At 42.1% G+C, this 23,201-nt stretch overlaps 1 protein-coding gene and 1 long non-coding RNA gene across 4 annotated transcripts in view; both read right to left on the reverse strand.

Moving 5' to 3' along the window:
- Positions 1 to 7,806, reverse strand: part of LOC103394721 (uncharacterized) — a 12,352-nt gene extending 4,546 nt beyond the window's left edge. The window contains exons 1-7 of one of the 3 annotated variants that reach the window (XR_003052672.1): positions 7,683 to 7,806; positions 7,313 to 7,388; positions 7,145 to 7,178; positions 3,932 to 4,590; positions 3,041 to 3,194; positions 2,273 to 2,970; positions 1,348 to 1,444 (exon numbers count right to left, since the gene is read on the reverse strand). This is a non-coding gene — a long non-coding RNA (uncharacterized LOC103394721). Of the gene's footprint in view, positions 1 to 1,347; positions 1,445 to 1,947; positions 2,971 to 3,040; positions 3,195 to 3,931; positions 4,591 to 7,144; positions 7,179 to 7,312; positions 7,389 to 7,682 lie in introns of those variants that run through there. The other 2 variants (XR_003052671.1, XR_523180.2) reach the window with 2 other exon arrangements.
- A 1,927-nt stretch (positions 7,807 to 9,733) lies between these two features.
- The window catches only part of LOC103394720 (triple functional domain protein-like), a 62,721-nt gene continuing 49,253 nt past the window's right edge, over positions 9,734 to 23,201 (reverse strand). Inside the window, 24 exon segments of the mRNA XM_008332146.3 lie at positions 9,734 to 11,976; positions 13,246 to 13,336; positions 13,518 to 13,656; positions 13,782 to 13,982; positions 14,080 to 14,158; positions 14,240 to 14,361; positions 14,557 to 14,719; positions 14,808 to 14,835; positions 14,925 to 15,063; positions 15,652 to 15,899; positions 16,554 to 17,062; positions 17,683 to 17,904; positions 17,992 to 18,172; positions 18,511 to 18,702; positions 18,788 to 18,865; positions 18,958 to 19,008; positions 19,111 to 19,203; positions 19,297 to 19,386; positions 19,477 to 19,546; positions 19,646 to 19,749; positions 19,850 to 19,916; positions 19,990 to 20,138; positions 20,226 to 20,321; positions 22,886 to 23,058. Coding sequence (XP_008330368.1) covers positions 11,507 to 11,976; positions 13,246 to 13,336; positions 13,518 to 13,656; positions 13,782 to 13,982; positions 14,080 to 14,158; positions 14,240 to 14,361; positions 14,557 to 14,719; positions 14,808 to 14,835; positions 14,925 to 15,063; positions 15,652 to 15,899; positions 16,554 to 17,062; positions 17,683 to 17,904; positions 17,992 to 18,172; positions 18,511 to 18,702; positions 18,788 to 18,865; positions 18,958 to 19,008; positions 19,111 to 19,203; positions 19,297 to 19,386; positions 19,477 to 19,546; positions 19,646 to 19,749; positions 19,850 to 19,916; positions 19,990 to 20,138; positions 20,226 to 20,321; positions 22,886 to 23,058 — 3,755 coding nt within the window. The 3' untranslated portion in view covers positions 9,734 to 11,506.

Below are 23,201 nucleotides of genomic sequence, written 5' to 3' on the forward strand. Positions count from 1 at the left end.
AAAGAGGAAAAAAAACAAACAAGTTAACAAATTAACTGAATATTTGTTTTCAGATCCCCCATTTTGCTTTGCTTTATTCTGTCTGTATGGCTCCTGGATTTACATTGTATACTGTTCAGGTATTTTTGTACAAGTAAGGGACTGATATATTCTGTGTTTATTGGAAATTAGAATAAAAGACAACATTGCTATAAACCAAACCCAGCTGTAGACTTTGTCTGTTTTTTTTTCTTCTTCACTAGTTTTAATTCCGGTAATAGAATACGTTAAAGTGCTAAAGTTGAATTAATGAATTGATTTAATTGATAACATTTGATCTTACATGACGAATATACCTTCGACCTAGTATAAAGTAACTGGTTGGTTAGCTCATGGAGAGGGAAGCAGGTTGGGGAACCTGTGAGTGCGTGGGTGCGTCTAATTATGGAAAAATAATAAAATAAGATTTGAATAGCTCCTCCCCTAGCCCCTCCCATTACCATATATGTAACCAGCAACTTAAGAAATAAACCTAAGTGTCTAAAAAACGTAAAAAGGACCTAAGTGTAAAAAGAAAAATAACTGATGTAGCAAAAATAAAAAATAGAACCTAAGTGGAAAGAACTTAGAGGCAGTCCCTTAAGTCTTAGAGGGAATTGTTTATTCAATGAAATCTTGCCCGGCCTGGGATTCAAACCCACGCTCCCAAGTTCTCCAACCTATTTCACTCCCCATGAGTCAACCAGCAATTTATTCTGAACGTGTATTTGTCACAAATCATATTAACCTTATTGTTGCACAAGGCTGAGATTTGAACCCACAACCTTTGACCCTTTTTCTGTATTTTTCTGAATCAGATACACAAAATGTGGATCTGTATATTAGAGCTACCCTAAGTAGAGTTAGTGGAATTATTGTAAAAGCTATATTTATATCAGAAATCTATTGATTAAATGGTTGCTGTGTATGAGTCTAGACTTTAAAACAGGGGTCACCAACTTTTGGAAGCTGAGTGCTACTAATAATACCGTCCTCATAAACAATGTAATAATAATCAGTTCTGGTACATCCATTAGCAGACGCTCGTCTTACCATGGTCATTGCAGCCATTTGAATATCACTGCAAGTGGACCTGAGTACAGTAACAGTACAATTGTTGACCCTCTTGTTGATTAGTCTTATTTTAAGAACATAGCCCGCGGGCAGGTCAGGTAGTCCATGGGGGCTACCAGCTGCCCCCGGGCATCACGTTGGTGACCCCTGCTTTAAGACAAACCTGTATTACCCAACTGTGTAAATTAAATTTAGATTCCTCATATTAATATTAGGGTGTGGGTTACTAACTAGAGATGGAAAATAGGAACATACCAGATTCAGCTGCTGCGTCCGACGGCTGTATGCGAGGCGTTTGTGTCCCCCGGGTGAGAGTTGGGATGTCACCTTTCAGAAATGAAGACAAAGCATTCTGCAAAGAAAAACCCAAAAAACAAACATCTTTTGTAAACCAGGAAATATGTACTATTATGTATGTAGTTTTTTTTCTTTCTCTGAAATGCATTTATTTCCATCCAAAAAGAAACAAAGTGCAAAACATTCCATCAACATTCTTATGTTCATCAGAAACTGTTACTGATTTTCCCAGGTGTATTTATTATTCCATGTCAGAGCTGGAAAGTAAAGAATTACATTTACTCACACTACTGTAATTGAGTAATTGAAAAGTAGTTTCAGGAATAGGTAATTTTACTTACTAAGCACATTTTAACCCAAAGAACCGGTTACTGAGTAAAACATAACAATGCAGCTGGAATATTTCACATTTCAACTAATTAAACAGAAGTCAACTGCACACATGAACAACCCAACAAATGGCAGATAGTGAAGAAATGTAATTTAAAACCATTTTAAACAAAAGGGCCCATACAAAATTAAAAATTTACATCATTTTATTTTTTTGTAAAGGAAAAAAAAACAAACACTTTTTTTTTTTTTCAAATTCCTTAGACTTAGGTTACTGAGGAAAGGTTAGGCAAAGGTAATCATGTTAAATTTCATATAGTTTATTCCAAAGTGTTAAATGCAAGTGTAACTGAAAAACTACAGTTGGCCATCACCTCCTTATTAGTTTCACCAAATCTCAGATTAAAGTGTGTACATTAACAGGAGTTTAAATTCAGCAGCCATTATCATCTCGACTAGAGGTCCACATCAGTCTCTTTACCTACTACCATTCAGCCCACAGAACTTAATACAATTTTTAAAAGAAATTTCAAACATTAAACTTAGTCTTTACCAGGTCTCCTGTCATCTCTTTATGCCAAGTATATTTTCTGTTAAAGAACCTTAACGAGCAATACAATGTATTTATAAATTTGTCACGTCAACCTTGCATGTATCTAGTGAAACGATTAATTAAGCAGAGGACAAAATTACAATATTCCTCAGCTGGGCGGCCTCCCAACACTGTCTAAATGCCACAGAAGGGCAGACATGTCTTTAGCAGGAAATGGACTTGGCAGGGAGAGACAAGGCAGAGCAAAAAGTCCAAAACGGTTTAATGACACTAAAGACAATTTAAGTCCAAATAGTGTCAGTTTGACAGAATCGGTGAGTTTATTATAAAAATATCTATGGGCTGAATGGTCGTTTTAACCAAGTAGTCTTAAAATCACAGTCAAATATTTAAATAAGTGTACAGTTGACTTCTAAAAATTACCCTGCGCAAACAATAGACCATTAAACAACATGCAATTAGATATGAACACAGACACAAAAGAGAAAATCCACATGTAGTCGAGCAGGGCTTGAGTCCATTCAAGCCCATCAGCTGTGGTGAGTCAGGGTCCTGGGGGGGGCGGCACGATCTAAACAAAGAGTTTAGTACAGACTTTAAGACACCCAGTAGGAAGGAGGCAGGTCTGGATTTCATTGGCTGAAGTCGTGACGTGCTCTGACCAGCATGTAGTCTCTCCACGTTCCATAATTTCAGGTCTGTTGGATCCAAGGTAAGAGTAAACAGCATAATGAATAATAAACTGCACTAGAGCTGTGAAGGACAAACCTGTCGTTTTTAATGCTGCTCTTCATAGAAGGTCTGGAGACATGGTGTGGCTGAGAAGATCTGGCTACCAAGGAGTTGGTCCATCTGGGCTACTACCACACAACAGTCCAGGAGGTTAGATTTCCAGAGCTGGTATGGACCCAACAACCAGCACCTGTGAACAGGAAATACAGAAGAGTCTTAGTCATTTAACTGACTCATCTTACCACACTCAGCCAATCAGGACAGACGAGGTGAAGCCTACACATCGTCACCACCTACAGTGATAGAACACTTTGAAACAAACAACCCAGATTAAACACCAGTGGATTCAATTAACATTAAGTGACTATTGCTATTACTGAAGTTTTCTGTTGAGGGATGAATAAAGTCAGATCGCATCATCTACCACGTGACCTGTCAATCACTCAGCATCAATTCAGACTATAGTTGAATGACAGTACGAGCAGACTGTGTCAAACAGTTACTACCCATGTCACTTTAGACCAGTGTAGGGGAAAATGGGGAAGGGGGTTGGCGACTAAACCTGCCCCAACTTTACTTTTGAAGAAAAAAAAAAAATCATACAAGTTCAGCTTTCTAAACATTCTACAAAACAACTATTCAAAACTATGAGCAAGGCAGTAACAGTAATGTCATTTTTTTTTATAATCAATAAAAATCAATAACATCAAATAATGCAATCGTCATGTCTTTGTTCCCCACTAGTGAGCGCCGCCACACACTTAGGAAAGAACTGCACTAAGGAAAGAGCACCAACATTTGACATGCGTACTTCAACCAAAGTTACGTAGAGTAGCCATTAGCATCAGTCTCTTTATCTTCTGCCATTCAGCCCACAGAATGTGTCAATAACATTTAAATTATCTTAAATATTAACTCCGCCTTTACCAAGTCTCCTGTTGTCTCTCTCTGCCAAGTTGATTTCCTGTTAAAGAACCTAAATGCACAATCTAACCTGTAAGCCTAACAGATTACACCAGTATATTTATACATTTGTCAACTTAGCCCTGCACGTATATCGAGTGAAATGATTAATTTTTCAGAGGACAAGTTTGACAGAATTGGTGAGTTTAAATTTTGACAAAGTCAATTTAACATTTAAAAAAACAAACAAAAAAAACAACAACACACGAGCTAAATGTTATTAAAAATCCAACAATTGCCAACTTCATAGCACCTAAAAACCAGAAAGTAAAAAAGTCAAGGCAAAAAGTAAAAGTCAAAGTTTTAATTACCTGTACAGTATACTTCTCTAAAATACCCAACATCCTCAAATTATACTGGACTGAAAATTAGTGGCCAGTGCATTTACAACTGAATTAACATCCTGACTGGGACTCAGTCCATCTGTTAGTGACCCCAGTGAAACATGTAGATAAAGATCACACAAAGAAAAAGAAAAATCCTTATGCAGGTGAGCAGGGATCAGGATGTAAACTTCATCAGCTGTGATGAGTCTGGGTCCTTGTGGGTCAGCACCTAAACAAGAATTTTTTTTCTCCAGGATCCAACTTCTCCACTCATGGTAAACACTGGTCCATAGAATCCTATAAACACACAGATCAGATCAGTCAGTGCACAGATTAAAGTGAACAGATTGAGCTAACAGTCAATGCGGAGAACAATCCTGAAGACATGCTGTGGCTGAGAAGATCTGGCCACCCAGGAGTCGGTCCACTTGGGCTACTGCCATCCTGAAGTCCAGGAGACCAGGATTTCCAGAGCTTGTTGGGCACCGACCCATGTGGGGCAAGAAATACAGACTGACTGATTTTACCACATTCAGTCAACCAGGACAGACCAGGTAGAAACCATCACCACCATTTTCTCTGATCATAGAACACTATCACACAGTTAACCAAGATTAAACACCAGTGAGTTACATTAACACTAGTGACTATCATCTACCAGGTGACCTGTCAATCACTCTGCACCAAACATCTAAAAGACCTCACAGGCAGATAAAGGTGATTACTTTAAAGGTCATGCAAACAATGAAGTACATAAGTGCATACAGACCAACAGCACAGACAGTAACTACATAAATAAACAAGTAGTCTTCATGTAAATTTACATATATTAGAGTACAAAGGCAGGTACATGTATATAATGACAGGAGTACAAAGGCAGGTAAATGTACATGTTTACATTGACAGGAGTACAAAGGCAAGTAAATTCACAAAGGTTTTGCTGTATGTAGCTGGAATTCAGACACCCCCTGGACAGCAACCGGACAGCTGGAAATAACAGCAACCGCAACCTCCAAAGTGGTGGAAAAGGACCGCAAAGGTGACATTGAAACGGTAGAGAAGGAACGCAAACGCCAAAACAGTGGCAAACGACCGCAACCGCAATGTCTAAAATGGTGGAAAAGAAACGCAACCGCAAGACCTAAAATGGCGGAAAAGGAACGCAAACGCAAGGTCCAAAATGGCGGAAAAGGACTGCAAACGGTATATTTTGGTATGTTGTATTTACATAAACTGCCAGTGAACTCTAAAGTGCCAAGGTTTAAAAAAAAAAAAAAAAAAACTACTACTTCATGGCTACACTGTGAATAAAGGACAGGAGACAGGAAGTCAGGGCAGCTAAGAGACACTGCTACAATGTCACTGGACCTATTTCTGGACATCAGCCTTTTGACATGGAAGTCAAAGCCAGGCATGCTCACATGCTCAAACTAAGCTAACCATCTTCAGGAGGTGAGAAACAACATCAGTCCAACCCTGGTTCAACATCTGGTCCCTTCCACACACACACACTAACACACAAACACACAGATTTGGAAAGTATATACCAGAGAAAAACTGTCATTTACATTATAGTATTTGGAAAGTATATACCAGAGAAAAACTTTGTCATTCACATTATAGTATACATATTTATATTATATATTTTAGACTGAACAGTGGCCATTATGTCTATTTAACATTTAACCAACAACTCGACCTTTTGGGGACGCAAGATTTTTATGAAAAGGCAACACAGACAGGACAGAAATAAAGATCAGCACAGCGGCTGGAAAACAACACTTAGTGCCACTAACCTTGTGTATAACATTTTTAATCGCGCAACTAGACACAATTTATCATTTCCTCCAGGAAAAGCTAAAAAAAATTGGCAAATTTCTTTTTGTTCTATGATATGCCACATTGTTCAGCCATATCTTAAAGATTAAATAAGATAAAGCTACATTTTAAAGGACTAACAGATAATATACAATTTTTAATAACTGTTACTGAGTCTAAATCAGGCATGGGCAAACTAAGATGCAAAAACTTTTCCAAATTAAATAATTTATTTACATCATCATTATAGTTCTGCCCTTTCCCTGCAATACCCACATTTCCCCAGTAGATGGCATAGAAAATGATAATAGCATTTTAGCTTTATAGCCTTTATGCATCACTTGACATGTCATTTATCTTAGTTTGCACAAACGCTCCATCTATCTGCTCCTGACACAGCCTCCCTGTTCCATTTTAGGGCAATTGTGGCCCGTGAGTCAAAAGGTTTGCCCATGCCTGGTCTAAACTCTAAGGACATAGAAAGGCGGAGGCCGACAGAATAGCCATCCGGAGAGGAAGGAAAAAACGTTTTGGACTCACCCTTTGTTGACAGCACCTTAAAATGAATAATTGTTATTGCACACATTGAGACAGACATATCAGTCACACTCAATGATTATGAACTGCTGAGCTAAAAAATTCCACTGCAGTTACACACACACTTCAAGTCCAAATATCCTGGAAACTACAAATACTGAACCACCACGGTCAGAAATCAGACCCAGAGCCAACAGTTAACCTAGCAGCTCAGCAGTTCCACATCCACACCATTAAAAAAAAGGGACCAGAATCACAACAACCTTGAGCAGAGGAGCCAGCCACCTGTAAGACGTCACCGACTAGCTAACACTAACCCTACTGTTCACGGCTCCTGCTCCAAAACCAATATTACACTGAAAAACAGAAAGGAAACAACCAAGAGAAAACACAGGTGGCCATTTGCTGTTTGTATCACTATGTTCCACACACTCAAACACACACACACCCAGCAGTGGCACGGCGGCCTTTATAATAAAAGAAAAATGTTCCTTACTGTGTTGAAGAACTTGATGTTGAGGATGATGTATCTGGAAAAAAAAAAGTCAAGTTCAAGTTAGAGACTTGTAATATTAAGTACTGACGTTTTGGTGTGAGCACACCATTTGTTAAATAATTACTTTCTTATTTAACAAAAAACCTGAGTTTAATGAAGTCCACTCACCTTGTCTTTTCGGTTCCGGAGTGTACTGTACTCGCTAGACAACGTCGACCTGGTCTTCGTGCGCAGAAACTCGTATCTGTTTCATTTCAAACATTGTCGAGTATAAGTTTAATACGCAGTAAACAGTATGTTTGAAATTTACTGGTGTACCCCAAACACTAAAATAGTAAAATACAATTCAACGAGTAAACACATTCGCCAAACATATGCAGACACGTTGGTCGGCCATTTTTAAATTAATTAATTATTCTGCAACGCAGGAAAATAAATGTCTCCCGAGTGAAGTCTAAGGTGTTTAGCTAACGTGAATATACTAAGTCAAAACGGTAACACTGAGAAATAAAAAAAATTAAATCCAAAAGATATTTACCTTTCTGTTTGGGCTGTTCATCCGGACCAGGTCGAGTCGCAATTAACAAGCAATGCGGTGCACCTGTGAACTTCAAAACCGCGCGGCGGAGTTTTCCGGCGTCTGACGTAACACGTCACTTCTCTGCCTTACGTCACTACGCCGGCTCTAACGAGCCGTGGGGCCGCCATCTTGGTCCGGTCACCCGCTACACTCAGCGTAATGTATTTGGCAGTCGCAGATGCTTGCTTTTAGATGCAAACGTCATAGATGACGTTTAAATAATTAAATATAATTAAAATAATTTTCTAAAATTAGTTACTTTTTACCAGAATGTAAAAACAGTTCAGGATGTACTGCAAGGAAGCCAAAAATACAAAAGCCTGGAATTCTGAGCTATTCCTGCATTACTTTTTCTATATTATTATTATTATTAGTTATTATTATTAGTTGCGTTGGGTGATATCACACTGCTTTTTCCCTGGAATATTTGATTTTATATTTATATATTTGTCTTTTCCTGGTCTTGCTGGGTGGACAAAAGCTGTTCTAGATAATTGTTACAATCCGACGTAACTTACCTAAAGTTTGTCTGTACTCCTTTTGATCTTAGCAAAAGACAAAGACAATAAAAAACTCATAGAAAATGTCAAACAAACACGTTACACATGTTCATTGTTTAATTTTTTTTAAAATTAATGATGGCAAAATGAGTAATTACACAAAAACATGTATGATCTGTACAAAAAATTTACATGCAAAGGTAAAAAAAAAAAAAAACTATGTACTTTTTGAAATGACAAAAAACAAACAAACAAAAAAAAAAACTGGTGAATAAAAAGAAGAAAATAAAAAAACACTTAAACTGAGGTATCCAGTCCAAGTTTCTGTTTGGAATTGTCTGTGCACACCTTTAAAATAAATACAAAGGGAACAGAGGACTGTGACTTCTGTTCCACCCAGAATCCACTCGACCTCTAAACATCCCCAGCCACACACTGCAATAAATTATAGTCTGGAGGCCGTACCAAGGCTTTGTTTCTTTTCATTGGAAGCAAGTTGGGTGGAATTGACATTAAGGAATTTGTCGGGAAAAACGTTTTTGGCAACAAGTGTTAATAAGCTGACGCAATGTCGCAACGTCACCGAGCTGTCACTCCATCTCTGAGGTACGAGTGTTGGTCTTTACTTTCGTACCGTTCACTGAGGGGCGGCTAACGTCTAACTGCCGTAAACAATCGTGCCGTGTGATCCTAGAAAAAGTCTGGCATTATTTTCGATTGGTCTGTAATGATCGTGAGGCGTGACCTCTGACCTGATCTGGTCGGGAAGTGGTGACGATCAGGTCGAATAAACACAAACTACCAGCAGTGCTTGCAGTACCAAGTACATGCTATCATCTAGATTTATTACACATACGACAGATGTCTTTATAAATAATTGCATAAAATGTTAAAGCCACAACATTGCACATGAAAATCAAACATAAAATACAATGAGTGCATTTACAGTCGTTTGTTTTACCCCCCCTTCTCCCCCTCGCCTGCACATTCACTACCCCCCCTCGCGCGCTTCACGCGGGGCGTGGGGCCGCCATCTTGGTCCGGTCACCCGCTACACTCAGCGTAATGTATTTGGCAGTCGCAGATGCTTGCTTTTAGATGCAAACGTCATAGATGACGTTTAAATAATTAAATATAATTAAAATAATTTTCTAAAATTAGTTACTTTTTACCAGAATGTAAAAACAGTTCAGGATGTACTGCAAGGAAGCCAAAAATACAAAAGCCTGGAATTCTGAGCTATTCCTGCATTACTTTTTCTATATTATTATTATTATTAGTTATTATTATTAGTTGCGTTGGGTGATATCACACTGCTAGTTCCCTGGAATATTTGATTTTATATTTATATATTTGTCTTTTCCTGGTCTTGCTGGGTGGACAAAAGCTGTTCTAGATAATTGTTACAATCCGACGTAACTTACCTAAAGTTTGTCTGTACTCCTTTTGATCTTAGCAAAAGACAAAGACAATAAAAAACTCATAGAAAATGTCAAACAAACACGTTACACATGTTCATTGTTTAATTTTTTTTAAAATTAATGATGGCAAAATGAGTAATTACACAAAAACATGTATGATCTGTACAAAAAATTTACATGCAAAGGTAAAAAAAAAAAAACTATGTACTTTTTGAAATGACAAAAAACAAACAAAAAAAAAACTGGTGAAGAAAAAGAAGAAAATAAAAAAACACTTAAACTGAGGTATCCAGTCCAAGTTTCTGTTTGGAATTGTCTGTGCACACCTTTAAAATAAATACAAAGGGAACAGAGGACTGTGACTTCTGTTCCACCCAGAATCCACTCGACCTCTAAACATCCCCAGCCACACACTGCAATAAATTATAGTCTGGAGGCCGTACCAAGGCTTTGTTTCTTTTCATTGGAAGCAAGTTGGGTGGAATTGACATTAAGGAATTTGTCGGGAAAAACGTTTTTGGCAACAAGTGTTAATAAGCTGACGCAATGTCGCAACGTCACCGAGCTGTCACTCCATCTCTGAGGTACGAGTGTTGGTCTTTACTTTCGTACCGTTCACTGAGGGGCGGCTAACGTCTAACTGCCGTAAACAATCGTGCCGTGTGATCCTAGAAAAAGTCTGGCATTATTTTCGATTGGTCTGTAATGATCGTGAGGCGTGACCTCTGACCTGATCTGGTCGGGAAGTGGTGACGATCAGGTCGAATAAACACAAACTACCAGCAGTGCTTGCAGTACCAAGTACATGCTATCATCTAGATTTATTACACATACGACAGATGTCTTTATAAATAATTGCATAAAATGTTAAAGCCACAACATTGCACATGAAAATCAAACATAAAATACAATGAGTGCATTTACAGTCGTTTGTTTTACCCCCCCTTCTCCCCCTCGCCTGCACATTCACTACCATCTGATTGGCAACGACAGTCTCGCGCTGCGGACGCGAGGAGATAAGAAGGCAGGCATTTATTTACAAAGTAAGGCTTAAACATCCTATACCTGTGCAACACAAGTTTGTTCGAGGAAAACCTAACAGCGCAGTTTCCCGGTCGGGTCGGACGGGGCCGCTTCGTTCCTCACCGCGTGGTTGTTGTAAGGTTCCTAGATCAGGTGCATTATATAAGCGAAGCCATTAAAAAACTCTTGTACGCTCGCACATAAAAATGTCTCTAAAGTCAAAAAAGCCCGTCACTGTCTAAAGGATCCAGAATAGCACAGCAACGGATGAAAAGATTTTTTTTTTTTTTTTACAATTCTTTTGATTTGTTTGGAAAAGTAGACGGCACTTTCCCCTTTCTGTACATATTTCGTTTTTGTTTTTTTAAAAAGAGAACAGGCTGCGTCCCAAATGTCCGAGTAGGAAGAAGAGCGACGGGGGAGAGCCGTTTTCACTTTCGGCTGAAAGCTCTGCAGCAGTGCAGCGCTGTCAAAACAATTCAAAATAAATTACTTTATAAATCTTTTTTTTTCTTTTCCGTTATTATAGTGTACATAACTACAAAATCTATCTTCGAGTTGAATTCAGCAAGCAGCAGTAGACAAAAGCATCCATGACTGAGTCTGTTCTGGTGGGACTGTGGTCGGCGTCAGACCTCAGGGTCTGCGTGTAATTTAAAAACTAAACTTTGACTTTGGAAAAAACTATCGCTCTGTGAAAGAGGACAAGATCAGTATTGAACATTTCTCCTTCGTTGACATCCACGCAATCCAGATGCCTGATCCCAGATTATTCTGCATCCACCTTGAGCGACTGTCGTCTTCGAGGACTGAGGGAACAACAGGTTGGTTCGAGGTCTCACACTCGCGCTTGGAGACGACTTTGAATGAAGCTCCTGATTCCTCCGATGGGCCGGGCGTCCGTCTGGTGTTTTCTTCTGTCTATGAAGGTGATGAGGCGAGAGGTGTCCAGACAGCACTCCGCCTGAGACGGACTGTCATTCACACCGGCCTGCAGCCACGACTCTTGCAGACACAGTCCGGCGGGAGGCCTTCGGCCGGGCTCGGTCCTCAGGAGGAGGCAGATGAAATCCCGGGCTGCCTGGCTGACGCCGTGGAAGTAGTCGCCGGGGAAGCTGAAGTCCAGCCGGCAGATGTTCAGGCAGGTCTCCTCGGCGCTCTCGTCCAGGAAGGGAGATGCTCCGCTCAGTAGCACGTACGTCACCACGCCCAGGCTCCACAGGTCAGAGGTCAGCGACACCGGCTCCCCGAGGACCAGCTCTGGAGAGGCGAACTCAGGACTGCCCAACAGAGGGTGGATGGGGTGGGCACCGGTTCGGAGAAGAAGTCCGTGAGCTTGACCACTGGCTGGCCGCTGGAGCTGTGGGCCACGAGTAGGTTCTCGGGCTAAAAACGAAAACAGAAAATGACAAAATCTGAATTAACATTAATTATTATTATTAATTTATTTATTAAGTATATAAAAGCACACTACCTTCAAAACCTGGAGCTACGACCTTTAAGGAAATACACAAGGCACCCAAACCTGATTGAAGTAACATCCTACGACGCAGTACTCACTTTTACATCCAGATGTGCTATCCTGCTGTTGTGAAGGTAATGCAATGCTTCCAAAACATCACGTAGGTAGCGGGCTACTTTCTCCTCCGTCAGATTCCCCCAGCTCACTATGTAGTCCAGCAGCCGACCTTGGTCTGCCCTGAAACACGAATGGGAGCAAAATGGGTGAAAACCAAAAACAGGCTCCAAATCAGACACATTCAAAGTCACAGTGTACCACAGATTTGAATATTCCCCGCCCCCCTCTTTCTGTAACCGTACTTACATTTCCAGGACCAGGACGTAGCTGCTCGAGGTTTCGTACGTGTCTATGAGTCGGACTATGTGGGGGTGCTGCAGCCTCTGGAGCAGATTCAGTTCCTGAGTCACCCAGTCTCTCCGCATCAGCTTCTTGTTCACCTGTTTGACCGCGACGGTGCGTTTAGTTCCCCGGTGATCGCAACGCTTGACGACAGAGAAGCGCCCCCTGGTGGGTATACGAACAAGAAGGACACGGGAGGGTTACGTTGTATTCCTCACTCAGCCTCTGAGAATGTGGACTGGGTGAGGGTTGACGGCGTTACCTTCCCAGTTCGACCACTTCGGTGTAGTGAGACTCAAAGTTGTCTTTCCAGCTCACTCTGATCCCATCACTGGACAAAGCTGAGAGAAACAACACACCACAGTCAGGCTCTGCCGAACACCAGTGACGTCGGACCTTTTCGTAGATCTGTCCGCTCTTACCCAACACTCTGAGGCTGGCCGAGGATGTTACACTGCCCAGGTCGTTGGTGGCGACGCAAGTGTAGACGCCGTCGTCGTCGGCAGCTACGCCGATGATCCGCAGTGTTGCTTCACCGGTGTCACTGAAAAGGAAAAAAAAACGTTGCTAATGAACACAAATTCTTCCCTTGTTTAATTCAATTTGAGTTGCCGTAGAGAATTTTTTTTGAGACTTTTGTTTAATATCAGGTAAAAAATATTTTACCTGTAGGCCATGCTGTAATGTCCATTGTTGGTGAGGAGGGTGGAGTGGGTGGGCACGGTTTAGCTGAGCCGCGTCGCCGAAGTCCGTGAGCTTGACCACTGGCTGGCCGCTGGAGCTGTGGGCCACGAGTAGGTTCTCGGGCTAAAAAACAAAAACAGAAAATGACAAAATCTGAATTAATATTAATTATTATTATTATTATTAATTTATTTATTAACTATATAAAAGTACACTACCTTCAAAATCTGCAGCTACGACCTTTAAGGAAATAAACAAGGCACCCAAACCTGATTGAAGTAACATCCTACGACGCAGTACTCACTTTTACATCCAGATGTGCTATCCTGCTGTTGTGAAGGTAATGCAATGCTTCCAAAACATCACGTAGGTAGCGGGCTACTTTCTCCTCCGTCAGATTCCCCCAGCTCACTATGTAGTCCAGCAGCCGACCTTGGTCTGCCCTGAAACACGAATGGGAGCAAAATGGGTGAAAACCAAAAACAGGCTCCAAATCAGACACATTCAAAGTCACAGTGTACCACAGATTTGAATATTTTTTTCCCCCCCTTTCTGTAACCGTACTTACATTTCCAGGACCAGGACGTAGCTGCTCGAGGTTTCGTACGTGTCTATGAGTCGGACTATGTGGGGGTGCTGCAGCCTCTGGAGCAGATTCAGTTCCTGAGTCACCCAGTCTCTCCGCATCAGCTTCTTGTTCACCTGTTTGACCGCGACGGTGCGTTTAGTTCCCCGGTGATCGCAACGCTTGACGACAGAGAAGCGCCCCCTGGTGGGTATACGAACAAGAAGGACACGGGAGGGTTACGTTGTATTCCTCACTCAGCCTCTGAGAATGTGGACTGGGTGAGGGTTGACGGCGTTACCTTCCCAGTTCGACCACTTCGGTGTAGTGAGACTCAAAGTTGTCTTTCCAGCTCACTCTGATCCCATCACTGGACAAAGCTGAGAGAAACAACACACCACAGTCAGGCTCTGCCGAACACCAGTGACGTCGGACCTTTTCGTAGATCTGTCCGCTCTTACCCAACACTCTGAGGCTGGCTGAGGATGTTACACTGCCCAGGTCGTTGGTGGCGACGCAAGTGTAGACGCCGTCGTCGTCGGCAGCTACGCCGATGATCCGCAGTGTTGCTTCACCGGTGTCACTGAAAAGGAAAAAAAAACATTGCTAATGAACACAAATTCTTCTCTTGAGTTGTCGTAGAGAAAAAAATGTTTTTTTTTGCAACTTTTATTTAATATCTGCAAATCAGTGATATAGAGATTATATATTCAATTTGAGTTGCCGTAGAGAATTTTTTTTGAGACTTTTGTTTAATATCAGGTAAAAAATATTTTACCTGTAGGCCATGCTGTAATGTCCATTGTTGGTGAGGTTGCTCTGGTCAGGTCCTTTCCACGTAACGGCAGCCCGGGGTCGACCGCAGACCTTACACCTAAGGACGGCGCTCTCTCCGGTGTCACACGTTACATCGCTCAAAGGTACGAGAAACTCCGGGGCAACTGGAGAAATAAAAAAAAAATTTTTAAAAATCATCACTAACTGTTAAAGATGTGAACAGTTTCGGACTGATTCTTTCTTGGTACGTACCATCGTAGATGTAGTTTGGATTGAGAAGCTGAAACAGAGCGATCGAAAGCATGAGTGACGGTTGCAGTGTGAAGTGGTATAAAATACTTTGTCGTCCACATTTGTCCAGACCCTCACCTTTACTGAGACTTTGTTGGCCAGTCCGTCTCTGGACTTCCTGTAACCGTTTTCGAGCTTGGTGTCCTTCTTTGCCTCCTTGTCCTTCCTCTCAGACTTTTTTCGGATGCGCAGGGATGTGTGCCAGGACGAAGACTTCCTGCAGAGATTCAAAATGAAAATAAAAGGCTGTAAATAAACACGAGGACAATGTGACCGAGTCTTCACTGGTAGAGATGGGAATCAATTCTGATTCGTTATCCATTCTCACTGTATTAGAAAATAAATTATCGATCAAATCCACTAGAAATCGTTGACCCTTAATGATAGCAATTAAACTATTTAGGTTACACTGTGTAAAAATAAAGAATTTGTTGGGACTAAAAATACATATTAAAGTTGTTAAGAAATATATTTAGGTTACACTGTGTAAAAATAAAAAAATTGTTGGGACTAAAAATGCATAATAAAGTTGTTAAATTTTTTTTTCACGTTTGTCAAAATCACACGGTCTCAATATGGGTAAAAATAATTGCCAAAAAAGAAAACAGGTTCACATCCAATCAAAAATTCCGTATTGTCTGTAAAAGCAATTCCCAGGAATCGGACCATCAACTCTCAGTTCTCAACTGCCATCCCTTTCCCATCAATGTCAAACTTATTTAAAGATAAATAATAACCACTGTTTACGGATCATAATGCCTATAAGACCATATTGTGTTTGAACAAACAAACATGAAGCTCTTACTTGTTCGATCCCTCTGGACAATCGGGGACCATGGCTGAGGTGTGGCCCAGTACAAATCCGGGGATCCAGCCCTCGGCGGCGGGGCCCTGCTCGGTCGCTGCTCTGAACACTAAGAACATGTTTTGCTGGTTGCTCGCCAAGATCTGGACCACCTCGCCCTGAATAACACTGATCTCGTCCTCCTTCACAGCCATGTAGTCCTGGGTCACCAACATGGTGGATACGCTACTGCTGCTGCTACTTTCACTCTGCATCACACAACAGACACATCGCAAGAATAAAGACATCGTTAATCTCCAGGGAGGTACAGTGCGTGTAGCGTGTCTTTATCGAAATCAAGGTGAGAAAAGAAGCAACAGTGAAAGGAAAAAAAAAAAAAAAGCGGAAAAAGAGAGACAAGTGATTCAACATTTTCTTCTTACGAGGAGGTGTTAACGAAGAGGGTGACAAGACGATGATTTCCACTGTACTCATCTTTGCCCTGAGTCTTCGGGCAAAGAACGGACACTGTTAGCTTTTATGAGAGGACCTCGTTCGGGTACGTTTGCGGCGGAACCGCAAACGTCACGGTGGAGGTTAGTTGCAGGAAAAAGGGGGGAGGCGGCCAGAAGGAAGTCAGGATGTTAGTATAAGCTTTGAGAGAAGTGGAAGATTTAGGAACAGCCTCGAAAAGAAACCACCGTTAGAGCCGCACAAGTAAGAGGTCTGAAAACACTGCGGACAATCTTGGCTAGCCCCCCCCCCCCGGGTGACGTTGGAAAAACAGCGGAAGGTCGGAGGGGAAAGATTAGTAGCGCTGTCTGTAGCAGGAGACAGAAGACAGCAGGCAGAGAAGACACATCTGGCCTCCCTCTGCCTCAGGTTAGTCGCAGTAGCGGTGGCGCACCGGGAGGAGCTCTTACCCCGTTACTCTGGGTGGACTGGATGGATTGCTCACTGGCGGAGGAGCACGTACTCATGCGGTCGGCGTCCTTGCTGTGTGTCGAGTGCCTGTGACTTTGGCTCCCAGATCCAGAGCCAGTCTGGATCTGGTTCGAGTTCTGGCGACCCGGACTCTCTGCCGCATCTCCGGGGAAAGTGAACGAGCCAGGCCGGCTGGCGGGAGAACCCGGCATAGAGCTCCAGAATCCTGATCCGGACTTGTGACCAGGGCTGGGAGGAGGAGGTGGGAGCACGTCTTTGCTAAAGTTAGCAGGTGGCAGAGGGGTGGCTACGGGAGTCACAGCTCCAGGCCGTGGCTTGGACGTAGGTGTCGTGGGCAGGGGCCCGACGGTGGCACGGAGAATGGGGTATACGCTGTTGGCGGGAGCGGGGGTCTGTGGTTGGTCCTCTGAGTTATGGCTGGGGCGTTTGCCCTGTGGGCTGCCCCCTGGAGGGAGGGAGGAAGGTGGGACAGCACGAGGGGAAGAACCTGGACCACAGGCGAACAAAACTCACACTTCAGACACATTTTTGATTTTTGCTTTACAAAGAAACGTCTTCATCGACTCTGCGGTTTCCCAGGTCACTTAATTGGTTCCAAAACTATTATTTATTAATTGCAAATAATTTTTATCTGTTCGTCAATGCGTGACAGACAGCGGAATTCAATCCTCTTCTACTAGGTGGCAGCAGACAGTTTTCAAAAACTATGAAATATATATGTGCCGTGGCTCAAAAAAAGGTTGGGAAACACTGGAAGAGGAAGAAGATTACGGCTGTTGGCAGAATTAGCTTTAGCTTAGCTGAGCCTTATTAATATTTACATTTTGTGATCAACAAACATCAACATTTCTGGAGGTGTACAGCCTTAAAAAACAACAGTAGTTCTGCGCTATACTGCCAGGACGGCAATTTCTTACTATTACTGATCTGCAAACTAAATGCTAGTTAGCTAATGCTAGTTGTTTTAGTTGATGATGCAGGTCCAATTCGCCCTGAACTCATATCAACTTCACATCTTTACCAAAACTACACATCCAGTAGACACTGACAACAACTTGGGTTTACACAACTATCAACTGAAACATAAGGATTTTTTTTTTTTTTTACCTGACATCTTGCTGGGGCCGTCTAAGTCGGCTCCAGGGTGGTGGCGTAGGGGTTGGGGCAAACGGGAGGGCTGGGGAATCCTGGAGGGCCGTCGGGAACCCCCCTGTGGTCCTGAGGAAATGGAACTACTCTGGGAGCTTGCCACTCCAGGTGTCTCGGAAGGCCCACTGCTTCCTGCACCCGGGGGTCCAATGGTGGCCCCCACATGGTTCCTCTGATACTCTGTTGGTGAGGCAGAAATTTGGGATTTTTTTTTTTTGTGACTCGTGTCTCGTCTGTATGTGTGTGTTTGTTTGTTTGTCAATATACCATTGAGGAAGTTGCGTTGGCTTTCAAGTATTTGGCTGATCCGAAGGGTCCAGACCTCACACACTCCCGGATGAGTGGAGTGAAGGACGAAGGACTCCACCGTGCCGTTGGTCAACCGCGAAGTGACAGTGAACTTGCACGGGTCGTTTTCCACGTTCTCCTCCAGACCCAAACAGCTCACCTGCGTAGTTGCAAAGACATACTTGCTGTTACTGACGTTCACATGCACACGCATACATAAACTGAACATTAAACATCTTATGATTTAATATGCTCTAAAGCAGGGGTTCCCAACCTCTGGTCTGTGGACCAGTACCGGCCCAAAAGTAATTTGTGTTGGGCCAAAGAATATTATTATTTATATTTATTTTATTCATTTAAAGATAATCTGGTAATTCTTAGAATTAATATATCTTTCATACTCCAATGCTAAAAGAATAAACAATTCATAGGCGAAGGCTAGTGTAAGCTAATGCTAACTGTCGACGCAGGCGTTACTGTAAATGACAGGATTGTCACCTTGATGCTGTTTTTGTAGAGGAAGCCTGGCAAAGGGAATCCCTTCTTCTTGTCAACGGGCTCGCTGAAGATGATGAGCTGCTCGAAAAAGAACACCCTCCTCTCCTTTAACCGACCAATCAGGCTCCCCTCTGGGTCAGACACCATGAACGTGTCCTGCAGAAGGAGGCGGCCCTGAGCCACGATCTTTCCCTGGAACAGAACACGGCAAAGATTGTTTAGAAGCCGAGTCGTGACAGTTTATGAACGTCATTACCACATCGTAAAATGATCTTACATCGAATCCCTGAAGGCGACCGACGTTCAGCATGTCGTTGCACCTTTTTGGCACGATGCACATGACTTCCACCGCTTTCTGTTTGGGCGCAGACACCAAAGGGTTAACAGGTTTTTTCGGAAGACGGTTTACGTTAATGGTTGTCAAGAAATACGGACGACTTTTCAAACCTCTAAATCCACGGGCTCCAGTCCGGCCTTTTTCGAGTGTTTCAGGAAGTCCTTCAATAATTAAAGGGAAATGTAAGCAAATATTTGACTCGACTAAGAGAGCACATAGCATAGAGGAAGTTAGCAATAGTTAGCATGTAGTAGCAGGCTAACCTTGAGCAGCAGCTGGTACTTCATGATCCTCATGACCGGTTTGTTCAGCAGCTCGGTGATCTGCAGCCTGTGTCCTAATCTCTGCTTCAGCTCCTACACAACCAGAAATGTTTTTTTAAATTTTTTTTTTTAAAGATTTCCAGTTTTGCTTTCTTCTCCAGAAGACAAAAAATAACGGGATCTTACCTGAAAATAGTTGTCAATGTACTCCATGACTATGTGCTCCGATTTGGGCTTGTTTTGACAGTACACCACGTACATGTTAAGCCTTCGCTCCTGGAAATACAGAGCACGTACAGTTAGAGTTACGGCACGATCTAACACGCGTCAGCCAATCAGACGACGGAAACGTATCGTGACGCGGACCTGTTTTACGAAGAGTGGCCCCAGTCTGTCAGGATCCTCCAGACATTTCTCCAACTCCCCAAGGAAAAAACTAAGTATATTTTAAAAAAGGAATAAAAACAGGTTAGGAGCGACTGTTGAAGTAAAAAAAAAAAACTAAAAAAAAAAAAAAACGATGTTCTTTACGTACTCTTTGTGCCAGTCGTAGATCTGATGGACGTTGCCAAACACAATTTTATCTTTCCCTTTCATGTCATCTGGAACGACCTCCTCCTTCATTCGCCTCATGTAGCCCTGATGGAAGGAAGGGGCAGAAATGGTTTAAAGACTTGCTGTAGCATTTACAGAGTTGTCAACAACAACAACAAAAAAACATGACCTTTGATGACCTCACCTCAACTACCAGGCTCAAGTCTCGGACATAATCTCTCTCTGTTTGCACCAAATCCAGAAGAACATAACTACAAAAAAAAAACATATGGTAAATTCGTTGGAAAAAGCATCGGTGTAGTTGCGTGTTTTAAGGAGACGTACTGTCTTTTCTTGAGGATGTTGGTCCGTTGCTCATCCAGCTCTTCCATGGGAGAGGAGGACGAGAGGAGGGAGTTGTCCGAAGGGTTAAAGGAGGGAGAACTGCTGTCGGCCTGTTCCACCGACAGAGAGCTCGGTCTGTCCTCCAGCGCCTGCATGACACAAACCAGCTCCGTTATTTAAGAACGAGATTCAATAAAAAGATGTTTTTTTTTTTAAAAAAAAACTGATTTTCCTACCATTTTGCTTTTGACCAGCTCCTCGATTGCGCTGACCAGCTCGGCAGCACTGGGAGTCTCCGAACTGGACAGACGCACCGACAGAAGAGAGGAAGTCTAAGAATAGAGAAATTGAAGAATTAGTAAAAAAAAAAATAAAAATTTGACCTCAAAGTTCACCATCATCTCCAAATTTCTGGCCGGTGTCAACACAAACTTTTAAACGGATCGGAATAGAGTTTCAAATTAGCCATGAAAGTATTTTAAGTTGATATGTTAGCCCAAAATTGCTAACGTAGCATACTTACTGCATATAATACTGACGAGTCATGCTTACGTTCTTTGTTAGTTTTGTCAGTAACTTGTTTAGTTATAAGAATATTTATATGCATTTACTGATATTTATGAGTAATGACTATGATTGAATTAAGACATTACTGTTAACATCCAGTAAAAAAAAATGTTAAGAACACACAAAAAATAAATATAATATAAATATAAATTATATATCAAAAAAAATAATAAGTGGAGTGAAGAAGAGGAGAAGTAGAGATGGAAGATGTCTCCGTAGTTTCCTAGGAGGTGAACAACCTTCTAAATCAAAGACAGCAAGAGAACAGTGCAAAACGTATATGTTCAATATTTGCTGGGTGCGTGTGTGTTTAGATGTGTGCGTATACACAGAGTTGAGGAGACTCTCACCCTTGCTGTGCTGTGCTTCAAGACTTTCTTCAATTTGGGTTTTCTGTGTGGAGGCTGTGTGCCCTTCTGGCCTCGCCAGCGTTTAGTGATTTCTAATTACTTGCATGGGTAATGAGGTAGGTCAACGCACAGAGAGTAAACGGGGGGAGGGCGGACGGGAGAGGGGGAGGGATGAGGACAAGTGCGGGCGGGCGGGTGAGGTGGGCGGGTAGCGCTGTGGACAGGGGATGAAGGGGAACAGGAGGGCTCTGGAATTGTCACCTCAGACCGCGTCTGTTTTCGCAGATCAAAACCTCACCTACCGTCCAATCACAATCTGAGGGGCCGGTATTTCATCTAACCTGATGTTATTTAATTCAACTACTATTCAAATTAGTTTGTGACACAGACAGTAACTTTCACATTTTCTCTCTCTCTTCATCTACCGTGGCTGCATTCAAAATGCCCGGAGGTCAAAATCAGAAATAAATCAAAATAAGAGATGACAGGGAGGAAGTTCGCTAAGGGAACGTAAAAAAAAAAAAACAACGTAATTTAAATTTGAAAAAAAGGTCAAAAATGAGACTTTTTCTTGTAAAGAAAAAGCCCATTTATAATAATATAAATTACATTTTACAAAAAAAAGGGACTAAAAGTCGATGTCGATCTTCAACGGTTTCGCTTTTAAAAAAAAAAAAAAAGAAGAAGAAAAAGAGTCGCAGCGCGCAAAGGACGACGCTGCAGTTGGCGGCGCTTAAAGCTGAAGAGCATGGGTTTTAAAAGAGAGAACTGAAGAGTGGACTGAGGGGAGAGAGACAGAGGGGACACGGTTCAGATGGACAGGTATGGAAACTGAGACAAAGCAAAGACGGGACATAAATCAAGGTAATGCTACAGCATGGCGAACAGCAAACGATACAACCAGGAAACAAAACAAAAGAGAATCAGAAATTAGTGTCAGAGAAGGCCCCCCCCCGGGGGACGTGGACTATCAGACAGACTGCTTTACAATCCTTTCTGTCTTCAAAGATAGTGCGAGGAGACAGGTGAAAGTAAAAGAAAATATATACACGACAGAAAGTAAGGAGTCACTTAAAAAAGTGTAAGGAGTATAGACATAACACTACCATATAAGGATATATCCAGATATATTCAAATTCTTCACAATCCGAAAAGAAAAAAAAATTAGACCATGCTCATTTGTCTTGCTGAGATAAATAAATAATGTTCCATGCTTGTACGATAAATAATGCACTATTACAAATACAGGCCTATGAGCGAGTGGTAACGGGTTTGGAGCTAGGGGGCGCTGCAGGTTCAAATCTCGCCCTGACTGTGACCATCAATAATACATGGCTATGGATGATTTATTATTACTGTTATTCCTGTTTGTTGTCAATCCAGACTTCTGGACAATATATATTGAGAAATATAAGTAGTATTACTTATATTACTAGATGTAGGAATCTCTCAGTTTTCCAGAAATAAAATAAATAGCAAAGGTAAAAAGAGTTGGACAACAATTGTTCGTAAATAAAAAAAAAAGCATGAAAGTAGTTGAAAGTCTTAATAATTGTCTTTAAATAAATGCCACGAGTCGTGTTTTCCACTCATCTGCCTGCGTGCGTTTCCTGAGCTAATGGCTAAACAGCGTTTCAAATTCTTCACAATCCGAAAAAAAAAAAAAAATTAGACCATGCTCATTTGTCTTGCTGAGATAAATAAATAATGTTCCATGCTTGAGTCTCTGCTCATTTCCATTGGTCGATTTGGCCTAGCTGGTTTACAGCCCCCAAATTTTTCTATTTTCTACTTTTAATCTGCTGCGGTGTGTATTTGAAGCTCTTCTGAGTCATTCCCTCTCTCTGACCCTGTACCTGTAGGAGTGCTTACTAAATACAGATACTGATATTTAAAATATTCAGAATGAATAGACTAAAGACGACTAAAGTTGTAAGGAAAAAATAATCCTGGGTCTTGGTCTATGCTTAACTTCCCACCTTGTCGTCCTGTGAGTCTGGCTGCAGCAGGCTGTGCTGTTGGATGGCCATCGGAGGCGGTAGCGGTACCGAGTCAGCGCCCTCCTCGCCCTCCTCCTCCCCGCAGCTCTGCATGCCCGAAGAACTAGATTTGGACAGGGTGCCGCTGGACAGACCCTCGTTTCGAACTCTCTGCGACACAGAGGCAAACAAAACCAATGAAGACCTCCGACACGACGCGGCGTAAGCACTTCGTCCGAGCCCGGCGCCATCGCGGGGGGCGAGACCACCGACCTCCTCCACCGTCTCATCTTGAGGCGTGGCAGCACTGTCATCA

The sequence above is a fragment of the Cynoglossus semilaevis genome, chromosome 18 (genome assembly GCF_000523025.1).
Source record: "Cynoglossus semilaevis isolate Cse_v1.0 chromosome 18, Cse_v1.0, whole genome shotgun sequence".
Taxonomy (NCBI): Eukaryota; Metazoa; Chordata; class Actinopteri; order Pleuronectiformes; family Cynoglossidae; genus Cynoglossus; species Cynoglossus semilaevis.